Raw genomic sequence first — 21,929 nt, forward strand, 5'->3', positions numbered from 1 at the left:
TCAAGTCATTACTCGATCGGGACTTGGACATACTCCATCCGGCAAACTCCAAAATGGAGAGACATTGTTGTCCTCCAACATTGAAAGTGGAGATGATACTTTACGAAACTTATTGGACACCGTGGACAAAAAGTATACCGGGCTTTCATTCCGAGGTGGATCACTACCTAGGATACGACTACACAGGCCAAAATACAAACAGGAAAAGGAATCAACGGAGTAGAACGATGTGATCTCATTTGATTTAATGGGGTAAGCTTCTTTTCCACTCTCTCGCGCCTTTTACTCCGCGGAGGAACGGGTGTTACGCTTGGTAGCACCGCTCTTGCTAGTGTCGGCAGAGGAGCTGGTAGCCTGGCCGGTCTTCTCCTTGGAGGTAGTCTCGGCTTGCTTGCCCTTGGGGGCGGGAGCAGGGCTGCTGGAGCCAATGGCACTGACAATAATCAGGATGGAGGTGAGGAGAAGAGCCAACAGACCACCGGCAACCTCAGGGACAGTCTTGACAGCGTTGATGGGGTCCTCCTTGGCCAGGCCGACGAAGAAGTCGATCTTCTGGCGGACGAAGGTGACAGGGTCTTCCTTGAAGGTAACGGTGGTGCCCTCAGCGGGCTGCTCAACCTTGGGCTTCTCAGCCTCCTCCTGAGCCTCCTCGATGGGGAATTTGACATCAAAGGTCTCCTGGCGGAGCTTCTCAGCATCTTCAGCGGAGTGACCAATGTAGACGTTGTCGAACAGAATATCGTTCTGCATGGTCCAGATCTCGAAACCGATAGCGCCCATAGGCTCGAAGTTGGAGGGGGTCTTGTCCTCGAAGTAGGCGGGGTTGGCAATCTTGCGAGGAGCCCAGGGGCCCTTGTAGGCAGGGTTGTCGATCATAGGGGCGGACCACTTGCCCTTGTACTCGGGGTTCTTGATCATGGGACGAGTCCACTCGCCGCAGCCAGAGACGTCGGCACACTTGGGGTTGGGGACAGTAGGAGCGAGCCAGTCGCCATCCTCCTCATCATCCCAGTCCTCGGGCTTCTCGGCCTCAGGGTCAGGAATGCTAGTAACTTCATCCTCCAGCCAGTCCTCGGGCTTCTCAGCCTCCTCGTCAACGATCTCGAAAGGAGCCTCCTCATCCCAATCCTCGGGCTTGGTGGCCTTAGAATCAGCGATCTTGACCTCATCGACCCAGTCGGCGGGCTTCTTGTCCTTGGGATCGTCAATCTCCTTCTCAGGGTTGACAGGAGGGTTGAAGTCCTCCAAAAGGCTGCCCTTCTTAGAGGACTCGCCGTTGATCAAGATCTCGAAAGTTTGATCGGGGTTGACAATAAGAGTATAAACGGAGGTGACCTTGTTGGTGCGGGCCACGGGGGGAGTCTTGAGGTGCTTCTCCTCATACTCGCCGGTCTTGGGGTTCTTGTGACGGAAGATGAAGTGAACCTAAATGGTTTGTTAGTTGCTGGGGACCGCAAATGCTAGCTGAACTGGACATTCATACCTTGTTGGTGGCACCGCACTTGTCGGGACCGAACATGATCACGTAAGGGGAAGCGTTGGAGAACTCCTCCTGGTGGAGCTTCTTGTTGTCCTGAAGAAGCTTCAAGTAGGCACCACCGCAGACCAGGGAGTTCTGCGGCTTAACCTCGTACTGGACCACCAGGGCCTTGCCCTTGTTGTCAATCTTCTTGGGAAACTTGGCCGAGATAGCGTGGTGAGCGGCCGGGTTCTTAACAACAAGACCCTTGTCACCCTCGATACCCTTGAAGACGCTGGGCTCCTCAACGGCCCACTCGCCAACATAAGCCCAGTCCTCGTCGGACTTGGGGTCATCCTTCTTCGCGGTGGAGCGCTTCCAGCGGGTCTCCCAGTCGTCAGTGAACTGCTCGAGGAAGGGAGCCTTGAGAGCAGTAGGCTAAATAAACCAACAATTAGAAAAGTTCATGGGAATTGAAGGGTGGGGTTACGTACCGTGAAGATAGGTCTCTCAATGGAGGTGGCATCAGAGTTAAGCTCAGGCTCCTCGGCATAGGCGAGGCCCATGAGGGAGGCCGAGGAGACCAGAGCCGTGAAGGCAGCAGCGTCGAAGCGCATGATGAATAGTACAAAGAAGCGCACAACCGGGAAAGGGAAAAAGAACACCGAAAGGGAAAAGAGGAGAAGCGGAGCCCGTGGTGGTTATATAGAAGAAGAGCAGGGCGACAGTCCAGGTGGCCTCTTCCATGCCAGCTCCCCAATCGGGTTTAGCCCCTGCGAGGTACCCGCGACCTTTCGATCCCTTTCTATCTACACTGATTACCGAACTCCCTAGATTTTATTGAGACATTTGGGATAAATACTCTGAAATCACAATCATGTGCTTGAATTGTCTAATAAATCTCTCCTTCGCTCCTTCGGAGTTGGGCTGTTTTATCGTAATTCCCAAGTGCCGTGTGTAATGGGCGGAGCTGCAGAGTCCCACCCCGCCCGACAAGATCCATTGGATTGCGCTATGCGCCGTTACACCGTGTTTCTTCATCCCCGATTCATTTCAGCTGACTACTTTCTGGGCTTCGTACTGGGCCAGGATCCGATCACCATTTCCACGGCATTGCAATTATTGCATCGCTAGCTTGCTCGAACCCGATCTTTCGAATCGAGGTGCCGAAAAGCACGGATCTTCAGCCCACCATGTGCGGTGACAGACACGAGGCCGTCGAGGCCACGACCAACTATGACTATCTCGTGCAGTCGGATGACCCCGAGCACCCGGCCAACCTTATCCCGGAGATGTGCCGTAAATTCTACAACTGGGGCTGGGTTACCGGCACTGGTGGAGGCGTAAGTTTCTGCGCGCAAGGAAGCGCAACAACCCGTTGACGCGCTCCAGACATCCATTCGCCATGGCGATCACATCTTCCTTGCGCCCTCTGGTGTCCAAAAGGAACTCATCAAGTCCGACAACATCTTCGTCATTCAATGGCCCACCAAGAAATACCCCGCCGAAGATCGCAACTATATCCGCAAACCCCTCGCACTGAAACCATCCGCCTGCACCCCGCTGTTCCTCACGGCGTTTGAGCAAGGTGCCGGCTGCTGTATTCACACTCACTCGCAATGGGCAGTTCTGATCACCCTGCTAGTTGAGCGGGAGAAGGGCTCTGAAGCATGCTTCGAGATGAGCCACATCGAGCAGATCAAGGGTATCCCTCGTGGGAAGGGTAAGGGTTACTTGGACTACCACGACACTCTGCGCATCCCGATCATCGAGAACACCCCATACGAGGAGGATCTGACCGAAGGTCTGGAGGCGGCGATGAACAAGTACCCTGACACCTATGCGGTGCTCGTGCGGAGACATGGAATGTAAGCATTGACTCTTTTTTTGAAAGCTTTGATCCGCTAACAATGATAACAGCTATGTCTGGGGTGACACCCCTGCCAAGGCCAAGACCCAGTGTGAGAGTCTGGATTACATTTTCCAGTTGGCCGTGGAAATGCACAAGCTGGGCCTTCCTTGGATTAAATAAGCATCTTCACGAGCTTGATGGCCAGAACTTTCTCCCTATGTGGCGTGCATGGCCGGCTTCAACAGGCATTCACGTATAGATTGGCCAAGGGCCAAATCTGGGGGAACCCTAGAGATGATGTGACGTATTAATGGTACTCAACGACTCCACCTCGTTCCCATAGTAGCATGGTAGAGAGGGGTTCAAGTTGTAATCGGAATCGGTGTAAATGTGTAGATCCGTAGGGATAGATTGATTGCTCCCAGCCTTGAGGGTGAGGGAAAGAAGAAGCCACCTTCGGAGCTTGGGGGTTGGAGATCCCGTGAGTGACTAAGGACCGCGGATCATCCTCCACCTCCACTACCAGCTTCCCACCTTCAAGTCCCCCGACCCTCTTGAGCTTCGAGTGGACCATTGATGCCATTTTTCTGATCATTTACCTCCGCATATTTCTTAGCTTCGCCTCTGCTCACGACCGGTAACAATGAACATTGACACGGGAGACTCCCCGTGGGGCGGTAGGCAGTCATGATACCAGCTCTTGGGATTGCGATCTAATCTCCAGTGCAGATGAGCCCTCCCAGGCCTCTAGCCCCGTCACATCGAAGCCAAATACCAATGACGGTGGTGCGTCTTGCTCACAAACATTTCCGCTCCCCTCAACCCCTCACTAACGGCGGGTCTCCTTACAGCTTCCGCCCAGCCCGCACTGTCCGTCAGTACCGCCGAGGTTCGTACACCTGGAAGACGAGGCCCACGGGGCACGCGCAAGAATAGCGCACAGGCAACTCGATTGGAAGCCGTCGATGACACATTCGATCCCCTTGGTCCGCTCGGAGAAGTGACGACCGAGACTAGCGCGACACCTACCGATGAAGCCCCGGCACCTCCCCAGAAGGAATCGCTTGCTGGCCGCAGTCCCCAGCCGGCCTCGACTTTTTCTCCGACCTCTAGCGGAGCCGGCCTGGCGGATTCTGTCAACCTGGAAGAAGATGGCGGCAGTTTCCGAGGACCTCCGCCCGTACAACCACATGCCGATGTCGAGGGACCGAAGCGACAGACACAACCCAGCATGAGCGTAGAGCAGGCTGCAAAGCCTACATTCGAAATCAGTGTCGGAGACCCGCACAAAGTCGGGGATCTGACTAGCAGTCACATTGTTTATCAAATTCGGACAAGGGTAATTGATTCCTAACCTCTCAAAGGAAACTGGGAGAGCAAATGCTAATCAATTGTGGTGACCAGACAACTTCTAAAGCATACCGCGTGCCTGAGTTCTCTGTCAGTCGTCGATACCGTGATTTCCTTTGGCTTTACAACTCCATGCACGGCAACAACCCCGGGGTGGTTGTGGCTCCCCCACCTGAAAAACAGGCTGTTGGTCGGTTCGATACAAACTTTGTCGAGTCGCGGAGAGCTGCTCTGGAGCGAATGCTGAACAAGATTGCTGGCCACCCAATTCTCCAGCACGACGGCGATCTGAAGATCTTCCTCGAGAGCGATGCTTTCAATGTTGATGTCAAGAACAAGGAAAACCGGGAGCCTGATTTGGGTCAGAGCAAGGGTATGCTGAGCTCACTCGGAATCTCTGTCGGTGGAGGAGGCAAGTTTGTGGAGCATGACGACGTAAGTACACTTGAAAAATGGGTTGTTCAACCCTTCTAACTTCTGAATAGTGGTTCCATGACCGCAAAATCTACCTGGATGCACTGGAGAACCAGTTGAAGGCTCTCATGAAATCAATGGACACCGTGGTTATGCAGCGTAAAGGTCTGGCAGAGGCCGCGGGGGATTTCTCCGGCTCACTGCATGCACTCGCTTCTGTCGAGCTCTCTCCGGCCCTATCATCACCCTTGGACGGGTTGTCTGAGCTCCAATTGCGCATCCGGGAACTCTACGAGCGCCAAGCGCAGCAGGATGTTCTGACCCTGGGTATCACCATTGACGAGTACATTCGCCTGATTGGCAGCATAAAGCAGGCATTTAGCCAGCGGCAAAAGGCTTTCCACACTTGGCATGCCGCCGAGTCTGATCTACAGAAGCGCAAGAATACTCAAGACAAGCTACTTCGGCAAGGCAAGACTCAGCAGGACCGATTGAACCAGGCCAATGCCGATGTTGCCGATGCAGAGCGCAAGGTGCACCAGACACGTTTGTTGTTCGAGGACATGGGCCGTTTAATGCGCAACGAACTGGGACGGTTCGAGAAGGAGAAGGTTGAAGATTTCAAGTCCGGCGTGGAAACCTTCCTTGAGAGTGCCGTCGAGGCTCAGAAGGAGGTAAGCAAAGATTCCTATTTAGGTTCTTGGATTTCTTCTTACTCACACGTATTCACAGTTAATCGAGCTCTGGGAGACTTTCCTGTTGCGTCTCGATGCCGGGGAAGACGGTCTTCCGTACTACGTGCCTCCTCCGGTATCCGGCGAGGCTGGGGATGCTGCGCCAGAGTCCGTGGCGTCCCCCGTGCCCGCAACCGACGAGGAGGCTTAGTTCCTTCTATTCATGGTTCTCGGAACTTGATGTACCAACCCGGGACAGATATACCCTTCAGCCCCCTTGTGTATTCTATATGAATACTGCAACTCAATGATCACTTTCAGCCAGCTGTGATTTCTCTTTGCCTTTTGTCTTTTCCCTCTACCAGCACTCTGTATACTGAGAGCATCCGTCCAAATACCACTATCGTGTACTGTAGCCGATACAAAACCAGAAGTTTCCGATCGCAATCGAATGTGTACCGTATACTCAGTCAGTCCTAGTATGAAGAGGGAAAGGGATCGTCTCAGCGCAAGCGGCAGTGAAGTTTCGTCGCCACGTGAACGTCCCTGATATTCAAGTCTAGGTCAGATCCACTCCGCTTCTCAACATCACATTGCGCCAACCCTTATCCAGAACTGTCACAGTCGATCCCTCGTGCATTGATGACAACCAAAGCCAAACATCCAGGGAAGTAACCGAATTTTACTATGTACATACATGTCCACACGTGCGGCTACAAAACCTGCACCCATGAAACCGGTTCAGGTCCCTAGCGGAGAGATGTCTAGGTCAGAGAAGCCGGAGTCTGACCGTACAGGAGGACTCCCAGATCCCGCCGTAACAAGGCCCTGCAGCGCTAACCTTTGCTTGGGGGTGGATCTACAGTCTCGCCCTTCTCATGGGGCCACTGAGCCCCCGATGGAGATTACGCCAGAAGAATACCTCCTTGATTGGACGGTCACGAGAACTAGATATGCGCTTGACAATGGGCTACCAGGATAGCGAATCCACCATCTCTCGTGTTCAGCCATTGCCAGTGCCGCACCGCTATTAGCGCTCACGGGGACGAGCTCCGAAATAGCGCTGCTGAGTGGCTGAGGGGTTTGAGTGTCGGCCCCCACTGGGTCCCTTTTCGCGATGATATTTGGCAGTCTAGTGGCAGGATATTGGCCGGGCTTTGGGCCCTGAACTACCCTGAGCTTACTCGGATTTATTTATCTTTTGTCAGCGCCCATATCTCCCTTTGGGTCCTTTTTCTTCCTCTCAGATTCGGGGTGCGAGTTGGTCAATTTGAGCTATACAACCTTCTTCGGTTCGCTATGTCGGCTTCTATGGCAGCAACGACTTCGGCGACCTTCGTTGCTGCTGATTACTCTACTAGCGCGGACTTTCAGGGCTGGTATCTGCAGACGACTCGTTCGTTCTTACTCTCACTTATTCGTGGATGCAAGACCCCGACTGACCTCTATAGCCCAGCCTATTATTTGCGCGTCGACGCAGACCTACTACACAAGTAGCACATTTGCGGATTGCTACGATCCCTCATCTTCGGCTCCCATTCCCACGGGATGCGATGGATCCACACTCCTCAGAGGAGATGATTCTGGTGTGTGGTATGTGTCGTGTTTCATATCCTCATTTATTTCATTTCTTCGCGATACTAATCTTGAACGGTATGATTCAGTGCCACGTCCTATTCATGCTCCTCCTACAAAATCTTCCCAACCGAAGGCTCCGATGATAGCGAGGCCGTACTGAGATACGGATGTATGATCAATTGGGCCGCCAACAGCCTCTATCGCACACTTCCTGCTCGTTACTCCTCCTCCACCGCCGCGCCTGCGAAGACCGAGTCCGCATCTGCCTCTGCCAGTAAGTGCAGCAAAGAAGATAGAAATAATCTGTAAACATACTGATTATTCATTTCCCATTTCAGCCGCAACCAAAAGCCATCACACCGCTACAAATACCGATGCACAAAGCACCTCATTTTCAACCTCCACCTCTATCTCCACCTCTACCTCCACCTCCGACGGTTCAAGCAGCAGTCTCTCAGGCGGCGCAATCGCAGGAATAGTCATCGGCGGCGTCGCCGCCCTCGTAATCCTACTAGCGCTCATCTTCCGGAAGAAGATTCTAGCGCTATTCGGAAAGGGCAAGCCCGCCTCAGATGACGGACCGGCCTGGTCACCCGTTTACATGCCTCCCGATACACACTCCATGTCTCAAGCCACATCCAACTGGCAGACATCTGAACTGTCCTCAGACCAGCACCCTAGCATGGTTCATGAGATTGGTTCGTCGCAGAGAAATACGGCTCAGGCTGTGCATGAGTTGGGGTGAGGTGGATTGTGTTATGATTCTATGGCTTATATATACCCGGCGTTTTCTCGTTAGATTGCTGACTTGTGATTGTGGCCTGCGGGCTTTGTTTTATTACTAATATGGGTAAATGAATTGTGGGTTTGAATGGTTCCTAGGAGGAGCATCAATAGAGATGATATTAACACTCGCTGCTGTCATCGGTGCATCTATCGATTTTACCAACGTATAGATAGTATCAAGAGCTACTCTGTATAATTGAATGCACCGGGAGCAGGGGCGTAGTCAGGGGTGCTTTGGAAGCTATTCAACTCGGCACGCGGCTCTAGATCGGGATGTTCTTCGGGAAAGGATGGTATCGCAGGTAGCCTTCCACTACAGCACGCGCGAGATATCAAGATTACTAGATTGATGCTACTGCATTTGAGGCAATAGACTTGATAATTGTAATTGATAGTCATATATCAAGTTCTCATTATTTAAACAGTATTCAAATTGGTGTCATCAACACTCGAAGCACGCGTGAAGTCGCCATTGCGGGGTTGCATACCGCACCTGGGCAGATGAGATGATAAGGCGATTTGGTCAACTTTAAACATACAATTCAAATTCAAGGCTCTATGAACTCTTCAGTCACACTTTTGGGACTTATTGAGGAACATTCTTTCGATACGAAGATGGCAGATGAAGATACTCTTCGCGTGATTATTGCTGGTGCTGGTATTGCGGGGCTTGCAGCAGCCATCTCCCTCGAGCGAGTGTCAACGATTCCGCATCTTGATATACAACTATACGACCAAGCTCCTGAGCTTCTTGAAATTGGTGCCAGCATTGCGCTCAGCCCCAATGTACGTTCTTGATCTCCGCCAGATCCATGAAACATATATCTAAGAAGTGGATTACACAGGGTATGCGTGCTTTGGAGAAACTCGGCGTACACGAAGCTCTCACAGATGAGGTAGGCTACAGAGGACCAAGTGGAATTCCACAAATCTTTCGGTAGATGTCTTCTCGTTTCCATTTCCAGAACTCTGCTCATAGTTATAGCCACTGGAAAACCGACCAAATCGTTTCTTTTGATACCCACGCCAACGTTCCAGATCCTTGTCACCACACAACTCGTTTCCACCGTGGCCATTTGCATAGTGCTCTTCTGAAGCACGTCAATTCCCGGTCTATTCATTTGAACAAAAAGGTCGCGCGTGCAGAAGTGAGCCAAGATGGAGTATCTCTCTATTTCGAGGATGGAAGCAGTGCTCACGGTGATATTCTGATAGGAGCAGATGGAATCCGATCGGTTTGTTGTGACTGTGGTCAGGCCGAAAAACTTGCTAATGATTAATACAGCGAGTGAGACAGTCATTCATTCCTGAGTATAAGCTTCGCTTCACTGGAAAGGTATTTATGAGATCTACTTTTGATGCATCTCTCGTCGATGGCAACGTGCCCGATCTACCTGCAGATTCAATACATTGGGTGTGTATACTCATCCTCCATTCAGCCCGAAAGTGTATATTGATTTGTTGATAGTGGGGACCAAAGGATAACTTCTTTGCATCGCGACTGGGTACGTGAACATATCAAGCCCAATAGATCATCGCCATAATTAACAAGCCTTAGGCAAAGGCAAATATACCACAGTCGGCGCCTATGATGATCCACACTCGGCTGAAGAGATCGAGAAACATATTTCTTGGGACCAGCCAGGCAACGTGGATTTCTTGAGGGAAAGATACAAGGACTGGAATCCAACAATCCGAGCTCTCACCCAGCTGACTCCCTACACCCACCTCTATCCCAATTTTGCTGGAGACCCCCTTCCAACTTGGGTATTTGGGTCGCGTGTCACGTTGATTGGAGATGCAGCACATGCTCACGGGGGTGCTTTTGCTGCAGGTGGCTCTTTAGCACTTGATGATGCTTTGGCGCTCAGTCTTGCTATGAAGCATGTTTTTAGTTCAAGCTCGATACCGCCATCATTCCCGGTTGATAAGGTTGGCAAGGCGCTCGAGTTATACAGCAAAACAAGACAACCGCATACTGCACGACTGCTGCATATTATACACAATCAGATCAGCCAAAAGCCTCAAGGAAATATGACACCAGAAGAGGAAGAGCACGCTCTCATAAAGAGAATGAAGAGCAGACCGAACACGGAGTGGCTATCGGAGCATGATGTGGAAGCTGCATTTGCTGCCACAGTCGAGCAGCTGGAAGCTGGAGATGCCGCCAAGGAACCACAATCCCTGAAAAGTATCAAAGCAGACAGAAAGATTGGACAGGACATGGAGCTCAAAGAGAGTAAAATGTAGACGGAATTTAAACGGAATATGAGGTATTGAGTGAATTTGGTATCTATAGGTATGAAGACTTAACAATATAGGTCCACAGTAATTGGAGAACAAAAAAGACAACGGTGAATACTGGTATTGGAACAATTACAGCAAGAGAGAGATAGAAGGCCCACGGTTGCATAGTGCACATCCCCCGGGTGTACAAGGGCCAGAATGGCGAAGTAGAAAATGAAATGGCCATTCATGGCCATTCATGCACAGTAAAAAGTAAAAAAGGACATATGTATAGTGTACAAGACAAGTGATACAGAATCAAAGGAACCCAACTCCAGGCCCATCCGACAAGAACCGAATCTTCCGCCTCTCAACGCTCACCAATAGTCAGCCAATGGAGCCGCTCATTTCTTCTTCTTATCGAAGATCTTGCCAGTCGGCTGGGGTTCTTCCTGTCCAAAGGCGCTAATCAAATCCAAAAGGTTGTCCTCTTCCTCCTGCTCCGCCTGAGCTTGGGCTTTGGCAGCAGCCTCCTCGGCCTTCTTGGTGGCGGGGTCCTTTGAGCTCGAGCTGGTATCGGCAACAGGGGTATTCGCATCGAAGCTGCGGCCGAATCGCGCACGGAAAGCAGCCAATCGACCGGCCTCGTCATCCTCGACGTTCATCAGTTTGCTGCTGGAGGGGTTCCAGAGCAGAGAGTTGCGCGTGTCACGCGTGGAGCGGTAGATCGGGGCAGGAGAAGTGGTACGGTGGAGGAAGGCGCTGCCGTCGGAGAGGGTGATGAGCTGGGTAAAGGTATAGGGGCGCTTGGGGCGGCGGAGAAGAGTGGCATGGCGGCATTGCGAGCAGACGAAAGTTGTAGCATTAGTTTGAGAGGCTGACACCCGGCCGGAGGGGAGGATCGTGGTTGTCGAGTTTGGTAATGTGGCCGCGGCGCGGCGGAGAGAGATGTGCATTGACATTGTAGATGGGTTGGCGCCGGATGACGTGGGCGATTTTATGAGCTCGGAAATGATGCGGGCCCGATTAGTTTATCAGGCGGGCGCAATGGGGTGGCGGAGGTTGCAGAGAACAGAGATGAGATGAGTTGATGCTATACAACTTTCCGCAGAGAAATTATCGCGCCTTAGTCAGCAACCCCGTCACTTTCCTGCGAACCAAATTCAAGAAATCCCACCGCGCAGTTGCTATCGGGTCTTTTTACCTGCTTATCCGAAATCAATTGACGACATTCGACTGCTAGATAGTTAACCATCTGACAGTCCCGCGATTTCACTGAGAGTCGGGCGATAGCTCCGCCTGAACAGCTGCGGGATGAAGCTAGCAATCCCGCGCGTTGCGGTCCGGAGAGGCCTCGGAGGTGAGTTCTCGATCTATTAGAGCGTATCAGATGAAGTCTAGTGATCCTAACGTGCTTCTAGAGTCATTATACCCAAGTCTCCCTACCACCAGAACTTTATCCTCGCCCCTCCGAAATAATTCGCCGAGCTATCAACAGTCGCAATCCTCTCGGCGACACAACAGCAATCCTGCAACTTCACCAAAAGAAGATACCCAAAAACCAAGCCACAATACAGCAGAATCGACACACATCCCTCAAACATCACCCGCATCCTCAATATCCGAACATGTCCGCCTCCTCATGCGTCGTGTGCCCTACCCCGTCGCCATCATCACAGCCACCGATCCCACCGGCCCAGCAGATACATCCTCATTCCGCGGCATGACTGTTTCGTCCTTCAGCACCGTGACCCTTTCACCAGACCCCGTGATCTCTTTCAATGTGCGTCGACCATCAGAGACCTTGAATGCGTTACTAGCCTCAGGCCGCTTCCTTGTTCATTTACTCGCACCCGGACCTGATACTGCAACGCTCGCTAGAGACTTTTCCAAGGGAAATACCACGCTATCCTCAATTCTGAACGGACATGGTGACTTTGAATTCAGGGCATTGGACGTGGAGTCGAAGGCGCAAGCTGGCGAAACCGAGAGACCGCTTCCCATCTTAAGACGGAGAATCAAGGACTCGAAAGATCCGCAGTCCGCGGACTTCCCGTTTGTCTTTGAATGCACTCTCTATCCGAACAAGATCGACGTGCATGATCACTCTATTGTGCTTGGCACGGTTGTGCGCGCAATCGAGGTCAATGCCTCGAATCTAGAGCCTGATTCCTCCGGTATAGATGAACATTCACCGGAACAATTGTGTCTGACATATGCCGATACCCGCTTCTGGAAGATGGGAATTGAAATTTAAATATTACACATACGACGGGCATGTGGCAAGTCTCATGTAAATCATGGAAGACATCACTGTTCGCGTTCGACCTGTGGTGCTGTACATAATACCTTCATAGCAGTATTCGATCTGCTGCTTGTATATATAGAAAAGATTTTCCCCGCATATTAACTTACAAATGTTGCATCTATTTGGCCGAGTGCCAAATGCGGGTTAATATGGTATAAAGTCCAGCAAGCCTGCAGTTTTCATATCCTCGGGCCCTGAGAGTATATCCTTGGAGATGTCCAGCATTCTCCACCGCTGTTCCAATATTTCAATTGCTCTGATGATATTCCGTATGTGCAGCTTGGAGTATAGTTCCAGAAGAAGATCCTTGACCACCTTCCTATCTGACCCAACAGCTTCGCAGCTAGGCACAAGAATGTCAGTCACATCAACGTCGACTTACACAGGTATAAACTCACCCGGCTGTATATATCGGTGTGGTCAGGAGGATCCAAGGAGAAAGTGTCGTCACCGGGAGAATCATGCAGACCGCATCCAAGATATCCCTCACGCACCTTTGAACTTCAATGCAAAATGTAGGTAAACTTTGTACCCGTCTATACAGATGAATCAAGCTAGCAGTTTGATAAGCTGTATTGCAGGCGCGGAATTGATTAGTAGTTTTGGTATCCAGCGAATGATGAATGGGAAACTTCAACCCCAATTCGTGGTCACGGCTGATCATATTCCGAATCGCGCGTTCAAGCCTTCTAATCTGGTCATGATACTCGTTGTCATCCTCTCTGTTGTTCTCGGTCATACTGCGTTGGTGTGCTAGGAGGCCGATTTGCATAAGAGCAATGTTGAGGTCTGAAGAATAGCCGGTATAGATGTCAAAATAGTAATCATCACTACCACCTTGCATGGTTGACCCTATAGTTTGAACCGATAGGAACCCAAAGTCCGTTACGGCAGCAAGTGCCTGGATGGACCAGAACCACCGAGAGCATAACGAGGACCCCGATGTAGGACCGTTAGGGTCTTGCTGTGAAGCCATTGCTGCAAGAAAAGCACCAGCACCATTGACATGAACCCGCCACGATGAATCGGCGCGCCCCGAGAATATCTCACAGTGACAAAGTGTTTTAATAGTATGAAGTAGAGGCTGGCTTGGGAAATCCGGTACCTCGAGGTCCCGGCGAAGGTAGTTGATACTCGTTGAAATCAATTTCAAGACCGTTGCTTCTGGTATGAATTGATCGGGTAATCCGTTCACCAGAGTGGAGCGGTGAAGTGCCGACATGGCCATCACTGCATATCTCAGCGAGTCGGAATGATGGACCATCGAGAGAATGTCCTGGCATTCATTATCTCGGAGGTAAGCGTGGCTGGAATTCTGGGACACCTCTGTGAGGAAGTGATGGAGTAGAAGTTGGGTTTGTGAGGATAAAGCAGTGAGTGGCCGCTCGATATCCAGCGCAGAAGGTGTGAAGTTGGGATTACTCGACCGGTCAATCAAGCTGGTACTTGTCGAATCTGATATAAAGCCGATGGCAGAAGACTTTGCCTCTCTCGGAACGCGGCCGTTCCATTTTAAAATGACTGTGTATTCACAGGCGATCCCCGCATGTAGACAGCGGCCGCAAGCCGGCTTTGCTTCATCGCATTTTTGGCGGCGCCTTTTGCAGCGTGCACAGCCGTTGTGGGAACGCCTTGTCTTTGTGCCCATGTGTACTTGGACGCAATGTATAACGTACTGTGGAGAGGATAGCAGGGGAAGTCTGAGTAACATCCCGGGGTCGTTCTTATCGCGGTGAGTTGCCATTTAGAGTTAGCCCCGCGTCGGCTCTCAGCACTACGAAACTAGGAAACTAGGAAGAAGACCCTTGGATCGGAGATCGATCGTGGCTACAACTACGCAAAAATGCGACCAAGTATAATGTATAAAACAAGCTTTTTTCTCTCTGAGGACAGAACTGATTCATCTCACTTCAAGTTGATCCGACACCTAGTCTCATCGCGAGGACACCAGTCATACAGCAATAGCCGGAATATCCATGACCATCAAACACGACTCGATGAAGACCTTCAGGGCGAGTAGACGCAAGACAAAGCGTTACCCAACAGATAGAATGGAAAGCACAAGCGCAACTCAGACGGGTTGGCAGACGCGCGGAACTCAAAGAGTTCAACCGAACAATGGTCTCAGGACCTCAATCGCGTGTCGACTTCGGACTACCACTGCCACTTCTGCTGCCGCTACCAGATCCACTGCCAGCTCCACTTCCTCGACTCGCAGCTCGTTGGAAAGGACTTAGGGTCGGACGGCCGTTCTGGTACAGAAAGCCGTTACCATTCCCGTAGCTGTCCGATCCGGATCGATGCTTTTCGGAGAGTAAGTCAGATAGATCGAGCTGTAGGGGAGGCAGGCGGTTGGAGTCGAAGAACTCCGAGCCGTATTGGCTACTGCGAGCGGAGCGGTTAGAGAATGAGCGGTCGCGGTTGTAATCAGCTCCGAAATATGAATTGGCATTGCCCATTGGGGAGCTCGTGAAATGAGGCATGAAGACATCTTGCACGGGACTCGTTGGATTGGACTCGGAAATTTGCAGCGGACTGGGTTTCGTCGGAGGAAAGCTGAGGCCCGACAGAGCGCGGCCGTTCGGAGCAGCAGAGGTCGGCAGGTTGACTTCGGACAGCGGATTGGTACCTGGCAGATTCCCCTCGGGGGTGAGGGGGCCAGACTCGAGAAGCATTTGTTGTTGCTGTTGAATCGACTGTTCAATAGCGGATGCCTGCTGCCATAGTTCACTGGTACGCAACTGGAAGTCCTGCACAGACTGACTAATGCTAGCAAATTGCTCGTGGAAATTGGTCTCCAATTTGGCGTGATCTTGCTCTCGGGCAAATTGCTCGGCGGCGCGACGCTCTCTCTCATTCAATCCTTGGGCATTGGCCGAGATGATACGCTCGTACTGCTCGTTGACCCGGGTACGGCGACCCTGAAGACGCTCGCGCTTTTGCACAGCCGCGCTCAACTCTTGCTCCAACGCCGCAATTTGCTGGGCTGCGGCAAGGCGAGCTTCAGTGAGGTCTTCCTTGGCCGCATTGAAGTGTTCCAATTCACGGTCGAAATCGGCTTTGTGCGCAGACCATTGCTCCATCTCCTCCTCCGGGACATTCTCCATATTGTCGAGTTGTACCTTCAACACCTCAGTCGCTTCCTCTGTCTGCTGAATGTTCCGCTCGAGCTGGAGCGAGCGCTGCTTTTGCCGGTTTTCGTCTGTTCCGCTCTGAAGACGGTGGGTGAAATTCTCGAGCTCCCTCCGGATCCTTGAGATAAGAAGTCGGTGGTCATTCTTCGTCTTCTTCAAGCGAGAGCGTTTCTCGTTGAGCTTGGCTTCGGCATTGATAACGGAGTTCTTTAACGTCGTCGTGGGAGAGGAGGGTCGATAGGGCGGCTGAGGGGGAGTTGAAATCGTGGAAATAGCTAATGGGTGAATGAGATTAACGACCATCATAAATTATAAGCCAAGCAACAAACTCACCTTGTTCTGTGTCGGTCGTGACCGGCGTCTTGACACTCATTGCACAGAATTCCTCATCGGTATCACTGCGCACGAAAGAGCAAGTATATGCACAGTTGGGTGCGAGTCCGGAGATCTCGCCCCGCCAATGTACCACGCTTGGCTCCTTCAACGAATCGGAGACCCTGCAGATCGTAGCGGTGGCCCAAAGCGCACCATTGACACAAACATAGAACGGTGCAATTTCTCCTTCCAATCGAGAAGGTTCACAAGACCTCGGCGCCGTAGAATCGTCAGAGAGATCGCCCACGGCGAACTTGATCGTAGAACTATCCACATCCGTAATCCAAATCAGTCCATCGTCGAGAGAAGCGCCTTGTAAGTCCTCCTCGGTCAACGTAATTCCGCGTGCGGTCTTGGATAACGCTCGCGAGTGCTCGTATTCTCGCATCACGGTAACCTTTGTACTGGCGAGGGCGGCCCAAAACGGTTGGCGACTCCGGACCTGATTTGCTTGCCTCCTGCGTTTCTTAGCTGAAGTAAGACGATCCTTGCTATCCTTGAGAAATTGCCCATCCGGGCCCATGAGAGAAGACGAGAGACTGGCCGCAGACTCGAGGGCAGAATCGGCCTGGCCCTGAGACCCTGCCGAGGCTTCTGTATCCCCGCGCTTACCGCTCCTCGGCGGCGCGGGAGCCCGATTCTTAGCCATAGAACGTCTTGCCATTGCAGTCCCGGCTTGTGCTAATATATGGACGGCGAGAAGACTTCTCAGCCAACTAGGAGATGCATTCGCTTCGGTTCGTCGGAATTCGGCAGGTAGAAAGTTCGAGTATTGAGAAAGGAGATCGGGACTGATGAATTTGGCGGAAACGAGATGACCCAGGACAAAGTCTTGGATGCCTTTACTGCGAATGATGTGAAGAAGCAGAACAATTCCAACACACATGGCGTTGACCCCACCATTCTTACCGGAGCCTCCGCCACCTAATGTGATAGCAACCTGGACATGAGCGAGATCTATCGCAAAATTTTGCGCCCACGTCCACATGAATAGGCCCCAGAATAGTAGACAGAACCCGTCCATGGCGATCATTGTCCCCAGAGAAGGGGTGCCGGCCGGACCCTGGAAGATATCGAAATTCGACGATAGGGAGCCAGCGGCAGCACCGCTCGGAGGCATGAATGTCAAGGACGCGAACAAGAATTGAACCAGGGTTAGAACCATCGGAGGAAGTTGTAGCAGAAAAATCAAGATGGCGATGGTGTCGTACATAGGACACGACTTGAGGATGGTGGATGCGAGCTGGAGGGGGTTGATCGAAGCATTGGAGCCTGAGCGCTTTGCAGAGCCATTGCGCGAAGCCGAGCCTGCCATGCCACCATTTTGCGGCACAGCGTCGTTTGCTTGACCATTCGCCATGTCCGCACCCTTTGTATGTCCATTCACCGTTCCACGCACGTTGCCATCGGCCTTCGCCCCATCCACACCCTTGTTCGCGATCGTCGGAGATGTGACGGCGGTATCGCTGTTGGAACGACTTGCGGAGAGATCGAAGGGAGCGGCGGCGCCCGAGCCGGTAGCAGAGCCGTTGCCGGGGAAGCCGTTGAGGTGGCCGCTGGATTTCTGCTTGGTTACTTTCTTGCCGGGACCGACGAGGCCATTATCGTGCCGATTGTTCTGGTTCTTCCTACCCGCAGTAGATGAGCGTGGCATGGACGAGGGGAGCCCGAAACCCAGGTCCGAGTCAGCTTGGCGGGACACGGCCAAGGACTGGGACCAGGCAGGAAGGGGAGAAGGGACGAGATGGAAAGAAAAGAATCCTCCTCGGACGTCCCGAATGAAAGATTAAGAGTGAGGGGAGGGAGGGGAGAGTAAATGAAGGTGGTAATACGAGAAGGAGAGAAGGAAAAGTCACGGTGGAACTATGAGGTTGAGAAAGAGAAAGAAACAGAAAAGTCGTAAGGTACGGTAAGGCGTCGATCATTCACGCCTAGGCTGGCGGTACCTCCCGCTTTCTTCCCGTTGTACGCCTAGTACCGAACTTACCAGTTTCACGTTTTTGCCTTTTTTTCCCTGCAGATTACCTTCTTTATCTTTCTTGTTTTGGAATAGATACATAAGTAGTGGTAGGGACTACTCTTGTCTTTTATCTGCAGACCCTACGGTTTTAGCTTGAGGCTAGCAAGACTTGTTCTTTGGGTCCAACATCCTCTAATTTCCACATCCGTCCATAGTTATGCACTTGGGCGGGATAGCGATACGGCAAATAACGGCCATAAGGGGTCTGAAAGGAGAGCTCTTGCACCTGCCCAAAAGTGTGGCCCCTAGTCCAATCTGCAACTCTGGAGTTTGGCTCATCGGGCAACATCCCGCGTTCTACCGGCTATGATAAGCTATGCAGGTGAGTTAGGCTTGGGGAAATGAGCGTGTGATCGAGCCCTATCCCCAAGTCATTGGCCCTTTGCTATCAGACCGACTCACGACGATCACCGTTCACTGGGCCGTCCAGCTGCGGGGTTATCCTTACGCCAGACCTGGGGCATGCATGGCGACACGAGTCTTTTAGGCCCTTTGCCCACAATTGGACGGATGTAGCCATCAAAGAGCATGCAGATAGGAACACGTAAGACTCAAAAACGTTACCTAAACGGTGTATCAAGTTTTCAAAAAAGGGTAGTTTCTTCACATGCTCGGCTCTCTCGTGGCCTGGAGAGGCTCCGCTCAGTGGCACAACGTCCGATCCACGTCTTCACAGAATATAAGCAACTGTGGAAATTTTGTCAAGACCTGTGGTGGCGAAAAACCTGTCGCCTGAAAGATAGTGAGAACCATCACTATGAAGGTTAAAAAAAAAAGAGAAAAGAAGAGAAAACGAGGGAAACGAATCGCTCTCCCCTCTCGGCACGATTAGCAAACGCTTGGCATCGAAGTTTGCCTTGTAGATCCTGCGTTGGTTAAGGTAAGAGATCGGCACACCGGTCCCAGTCATGTCTGCCCACCTTTGACCCTTCGATCCCCGTCTCACATATCTACCGTCTCACATAGTTATTAACTTCAACTGATTAAAATAGAACTTTTCTTACTTTCATAGCTTGTTCGAACTTGTCTTGCTCCGGTCTGGGTCCATAGATGCCGATCTATAATCTCGGGAGCCCGGACTTGCCTCGGTTCCGACAACGGCTGGACTAAGGTTGTGCCGATCTCTTCCTCGTCCTACTATTTCCGGACCCTTCCAGTCCCGACTAGATCGGGAAGTTCTTTTAGGGTTATCGCCATTTATACATCTCATTGCGCGTAGGTTACTACGTACATTGTTGAAAATTCTGGGTTACAAGGTTACAAAAAAATCGTTGGCGTCTCAGACGCATGGTGGCGTGGCCACATTCCAATGCACAGAGCCAATGCCACTTAATTTAGACTGGTCGATCCTGAGGTCCCTGCGGTGAAATGCCCGAGTAAGGTGAAAGCTCCTCGCGTCTCTGTTAGATCCTTGTTGGCCGTCGTGAGTTTTACCAAGGTGTTGCCTAAACTAAGTTGATGGGGAATGTTCCAAGCCACCCAGAAGGAAATGATCAAAAACACTTTCAGGGTTCCAAGCACCGTGTTCAATGAGCGTATATACAATGCCAGGTCAACAAGAATGTAACCCCGCACACTTATCAAAAGATAAAACCATTAAGATATCTCTCATTCTCAAGGTTCCAAGCCTTTCCAATCAATTGATCGACTTTGTTGCTGTCCGTGAAGCCACCATAGATCGCGAGGGCTCGTGTCTTTCTCTCAATTTCCTCCCTGAAACATGAAGTCAGCTCTAATAAATTGCAAGCCATATCATTCAAGATCATACCTTGTTAATGGAAGCTCGGGGTCTCCCTTTGCAAACTTCACCGTCTCAGTAAACTTCTGTCCAGACTTGGTGGTAACAACAACAGTTCCTTGCCAACTCTCTGGGAATTTGCTCTCAATCACCGGATCCAACTCCATAACCACGCGGTCTTGGAATTCTCGCAAAGTCGAATCTTTCAGATCATCCTCAGTAAAGTCAGTAATCATAGCCTGTCCTTTCTTGGCCGCCACGGCCAGCACAAAGCCCATCGAGAACTTGCTCTGATGAACCGTCTCTCCCCGTCCACTGAGACCAAGAACATTAAGAGCAGCCTGGTAAGTGTGCGCAACCACAGACTCTATATCCTCAAAGGCAACCGCGTTCTTTTGCATGAGACTCAACAACGCATCAACACTGGGATGAGTATGGCGACAAGACGCGTGCCACTTAAAGCTGGATCGAGACACCTGGTAGCTCTTGCCCAGATTCTGATCGATCGCTTCGGGATACGTGCTTCCAGGAACCAACGCAATCCCCATCGCTCGGGGTCCTTCGAGGATATCGCGTGGACCAAGGAGTCCGTCACGGGCAGAATATGCGGCGAAGATTCCATCAAAACATGCCTTTGCTGTGTGTACTTGTTTTGAGTGTGTCGCATCCATTAGAAACTGCCATAGTCCCGCTGCTTGCGTTCCGGCTGTTCCAATCGCGGACAAAGTGCGTTCGGCGTCGAGTTTTAGAAGGTGGGCGACTGCTGCTGCAACTCCAATCACACCTCCAGTTGCAGTCGTGTGAAAGCGCTTTGTCAAGATTAGGACGGGTGAATACATTATGAGAATGCATGATAGCGTACCTCGTAGTGACTCTTGCCCAGGAATTCTCCTACTCGGCAGCCAACCTCGTAACCAACAACACAGGCCGTGATGAATTCTTGTCCACTAGCTTGAACTTCCTGGGCCACTGCGAGGGCAGCAGGGTATATGACAGTCGCCTGGGTGTAACTCAGCAATCATTTCGAAAAGGCAACGCTTGAAGGTCAAAATTCAATTCTAGGAAACTCACAGGGTGCATAATACTGCTATTGTGAAGATCATCCTGTTCCACTACATGAGACGAAGCACCGTTGATTAGACTAGCAAAAGCCGGGCTAGTCGTGAACTTCAGATCTCCATCCACTAATTCACTTTTCCCATTCGAAGGACCCATTTGCACCGCGAAGTTGGACATAGCAACGACAGCTGGATGGTGACGACCAGCGATAGTACAACCTAGCGTATCCAAAAAGAAATCCTTGGTTTTCTCAACGACATCCTGGGGGATGTCAGCATATCGGAGATTTACCGCCCAGCTAGCCAAACGCTCAGTTCTCGTGTCGCCAGCAGGCGACTTTGAAACCGATGTCATTATTGTGTGTTTGGGACTTTCTGGCCGTTTATTGTTTAATAGGCTTTGAAACCCAAAAACTTTGTGCACTCTTGCATTCATATGTTGAATGCGAGGGCAATTGTAGAGGTTAGTACTTTACCCCAATAAGAGCATCCCACTTTCCGAGGTAAAACGCCGCCTAGCGTCGTGCCGAGTAGGCGACTCTGATGAGGAGTGGGGCGACTGAGCTGGCCTGTAGAGCCCCAACTCCGGGAGGGTTGTGCTGGGAAATCCGTAGCATATAGCCGATCCAATGGGACGTGTGCGGGATATCGTGTGGAGCATCCATGGATCCTAAAGTGTATTGACAAGGCATGCAATAGGGGGAAATATGATGGTTCTCAATGCTCAAAAGCGGCACGTTTACCCGAGTCTCCTACATATACCTGCTAGCTTTGTTGTCCGGCTTATTACCTACATCCCGTCCCATATGCCGTGGCAGGTCGGACCTATCTGAACAGGTACATCGATTGATCCTTCGTAGTAAATTGTGGCAAGTTGAGGCAGAAATTTTAATTGGAGAGAGACCTTGAATGATCTCAAATCGCTAAAACCAAAAACCAGGCACAGGAGGGTTATCA

At 51.3% G+C, this 21,929-nt stretch overlaps 10 protein-coding genes across 10 annotated transcripts; 5 read left to right on the top strand and 5 right to left on the bottom strand.

Annotated features, from left to right (window-relative positions):
* Positions 1 to 282: 282 nt before the first annotated feature.
* On the bottom strand, positions 283 to 2,076 carry clxA (calnexin; the record flags this gene model as incomplete). Its single annotated transcript, XM_056888626.1, has 3 exons — positions 283 to 1,425; positions 1,484 to 1,897; positions 1,954 to 2,076. The coding sequence occupies 3 exons, from the start codon at positions 2,074 to 2,076 to the stop codon at positions 283 to 285; spliced, it is 1,680 nt and encodes a 559-aa protein (XP_056737928.1).
* A 576-nt stretch (positions 2,077 to 2,652) lies between these two features.
* mde1 (methylthioribulose 1-phosphate dehydratase MDE1) lies at positions 2,653 to 3,491 on the top strand (the record flags this gene model as incomplete). The annotated part of the gene is made up of 3 exons (XM_056888627.1): positions 2,653 to 2,802; positions 2,852 to 3,327; positions 3,380 to 3,491. 3 exons carry the CDS (start codon positions 2,653 to 2,655, stop codon positions 3,489 to 3,491), a joined length of 738 nt encoding a protein of 245 aa, XP_056737929.1.
* A 463-nt stretch (positions 3,492 to 3,954) lies between these two features.
* N7443_008572 (sorting nexin 1) lies at positions 3,955 to 5,960 on the top strand (the record flags this gene model as incomplete). Its single annotated transcript, XM_056888628.1, has 6 exons — positions 3,955 to 3,988; positions 4,041 to 4,097; positions 4,163 to 4,650; positions 4,716 to 5,096; positions 5,147 to 5,749; positions 5,808 to 5,960. The coding sequence occupies 6 exons, from the start codon at positions 3,955 to 3,957 to the stop codon at positions 5,958 to 5,960; spliced, it is 1,716 nt and encodes a 571-aa protein (XP_056737930.1).
* A 1,088-nt stretch (positions 5,961 to 7,048) lies between these two features.
* Positions 7,049 to 8,072, top strand: N7443_008573 (uncharacterized protein; the record flags this gene model as incomplete). The annotated part of the gene is made up of 4 exons (XM_056888629.1): positions 7,049 to 7,145; positions 7,201 to 7,342; positions 7,414 to 7,601; positions 7,666 to 8,072. The coding sequence occupies 4 exons, from the start codon at positions 7,049 to 7,051 to the stop codon at positions 8,070 to 8,072; spliced, it is 834 nt and encodes a 277-aa protein (XP_056737931.1).
* Positions 8,073 to 8,728: 656 nt separating this feature from the next.
* On the top strand, positions 8,729 to 10,363 carry N7443_008574 (uncharacterized protein; the record flags this gene model as incomplete). Its single annotated transcript, XM_056888630.1, has 6 exons — positions 8,729 to 8,899; positions 8,959 to 9,050; positions 9,099 to 9,348; positions 9,399 to 9,527; positions 9,582 to 9,618; positions 9,672 to 10,363. 6 exons carry the CDS (start codon positions 8,729 to 8,731, stop codon positions 10,361 to 10,363), a joined length of 1,371 nt encoding a protein of 456 aa, XP_056737932.1.
* Positions 10,364 to 10,743: 380 nt separating this feature from the next.
* On the bottom strand, positions 10,744 to 11,301 carry N7443_008575 (mitochondrial 54S ribosomal protein bL31m; the record flags this gene model as incomplete). The annotated part of the gene is made up of 1 exon (XM_056888631.1): positions 10,744 to 11,301. One exon carries the CDS (start codon positions 11,299 to 11,301, stop codon positions 10,744 to 10,746), a length of 558 nt encoding a protein of 185 aa, XP_056737933.1.
* A 352-nt stretch (positions 11,302 to 11,653) lies between these two features.
* N7443_008576 (flavin reductase family protein) lies at positions 11,654 to 12,596 on the top strand (the record flags this gene model as incomplete). Its single annotated transcript, XM_056888632.1, has 2 exons — positions 11,654 to 11,699; positions 11,761 to 12,596. 2 exons carry the CDS (start codon positions 11,654 to 11,656, stop codon positions 12,594 to 12,596), a joined length of 882 nt encoding a protein of 293 aa, XP_056737934.1.
* A 195-nt stretch (positions 12,597 to 12,791) lies between these two features.
* Positions 12,792 to 14,391, bottom strand: N7443_008577 (Zn(II)2Cys6 transcription factor; the record flags this gene model as incomplete). The annotated part of the gene is made up of 3 exons (XM_056888633.1): positions 12,792 to 12,990; positions 13,046 to 14,245; positions 14,324 to 14,391. The coding sequence occupies 3 exons, from the start codon at positions 14,389 to 14,391 to the stop codon at positions 12,792 to 12,794; spliced, it is 1,467 nt and encodes a 488-aa protein (XP_056737935.1).
* Positions 14,392 to 14,779: 388 nt separating this feature from the next.
* N7443_008578 (uncharacterized protein) lies at positions 14,780 to 17,810 on the bottom strand (the record flags this gene model as incomplete). Its single annotated transcript, XM_056888634.1, has 2 exons — positions 14,780 to 16,056; positions 16,115 to 17,810. 2 exons carry the CDS (start codon positions 17,808 to 17,810, stop codon positions 14,780 to 14,782), a joined length of 2,973 nt encoding a protein of 990 aa, XP_056737936.1.
* A 1,946-nt stretch (positions 17,811 to 19,756) lies between these two features.
* On the bottom strand, positions 19,757 to 21,327 carry N7443_008579 (MmgE/PrpD family protein; the record flags this gene model as incomplete). The annotated part of the gene is made up of 4 exons (XM_056888635.1): positions 19,757 to 19,889; positions 19,945 to 20,723; positions 20,777 to 20,914; positions 20,986 to 21,327. 4 exons carry the CDS (start codon positions 21,325 to 21,327, stop codon positions 19,757 to 19,759), a joined length of 1,392 nt encoding a protein of 463 aa, XP_056737937.1.
* Positions 21,328 to 21,929: the final 602 nt, after the last annotated feature.

Source organism: Penicillium atrosanguineum (assembly GCF_028827265.1).
Source record: "Penicillium atrosanguineum strain IBT 20685 chromosome Unknown utg000007l_segment0_segment0, whole genome shotgun sequence".
Classification (NCBI taxonomy): domain Eukaryota; kingdom Fungi; phylum Ascomycota; class Eurotiomycetes; order Eurotiales; family Aspergillaceae; genus Penicillium; species Penicillium atrosanguineum.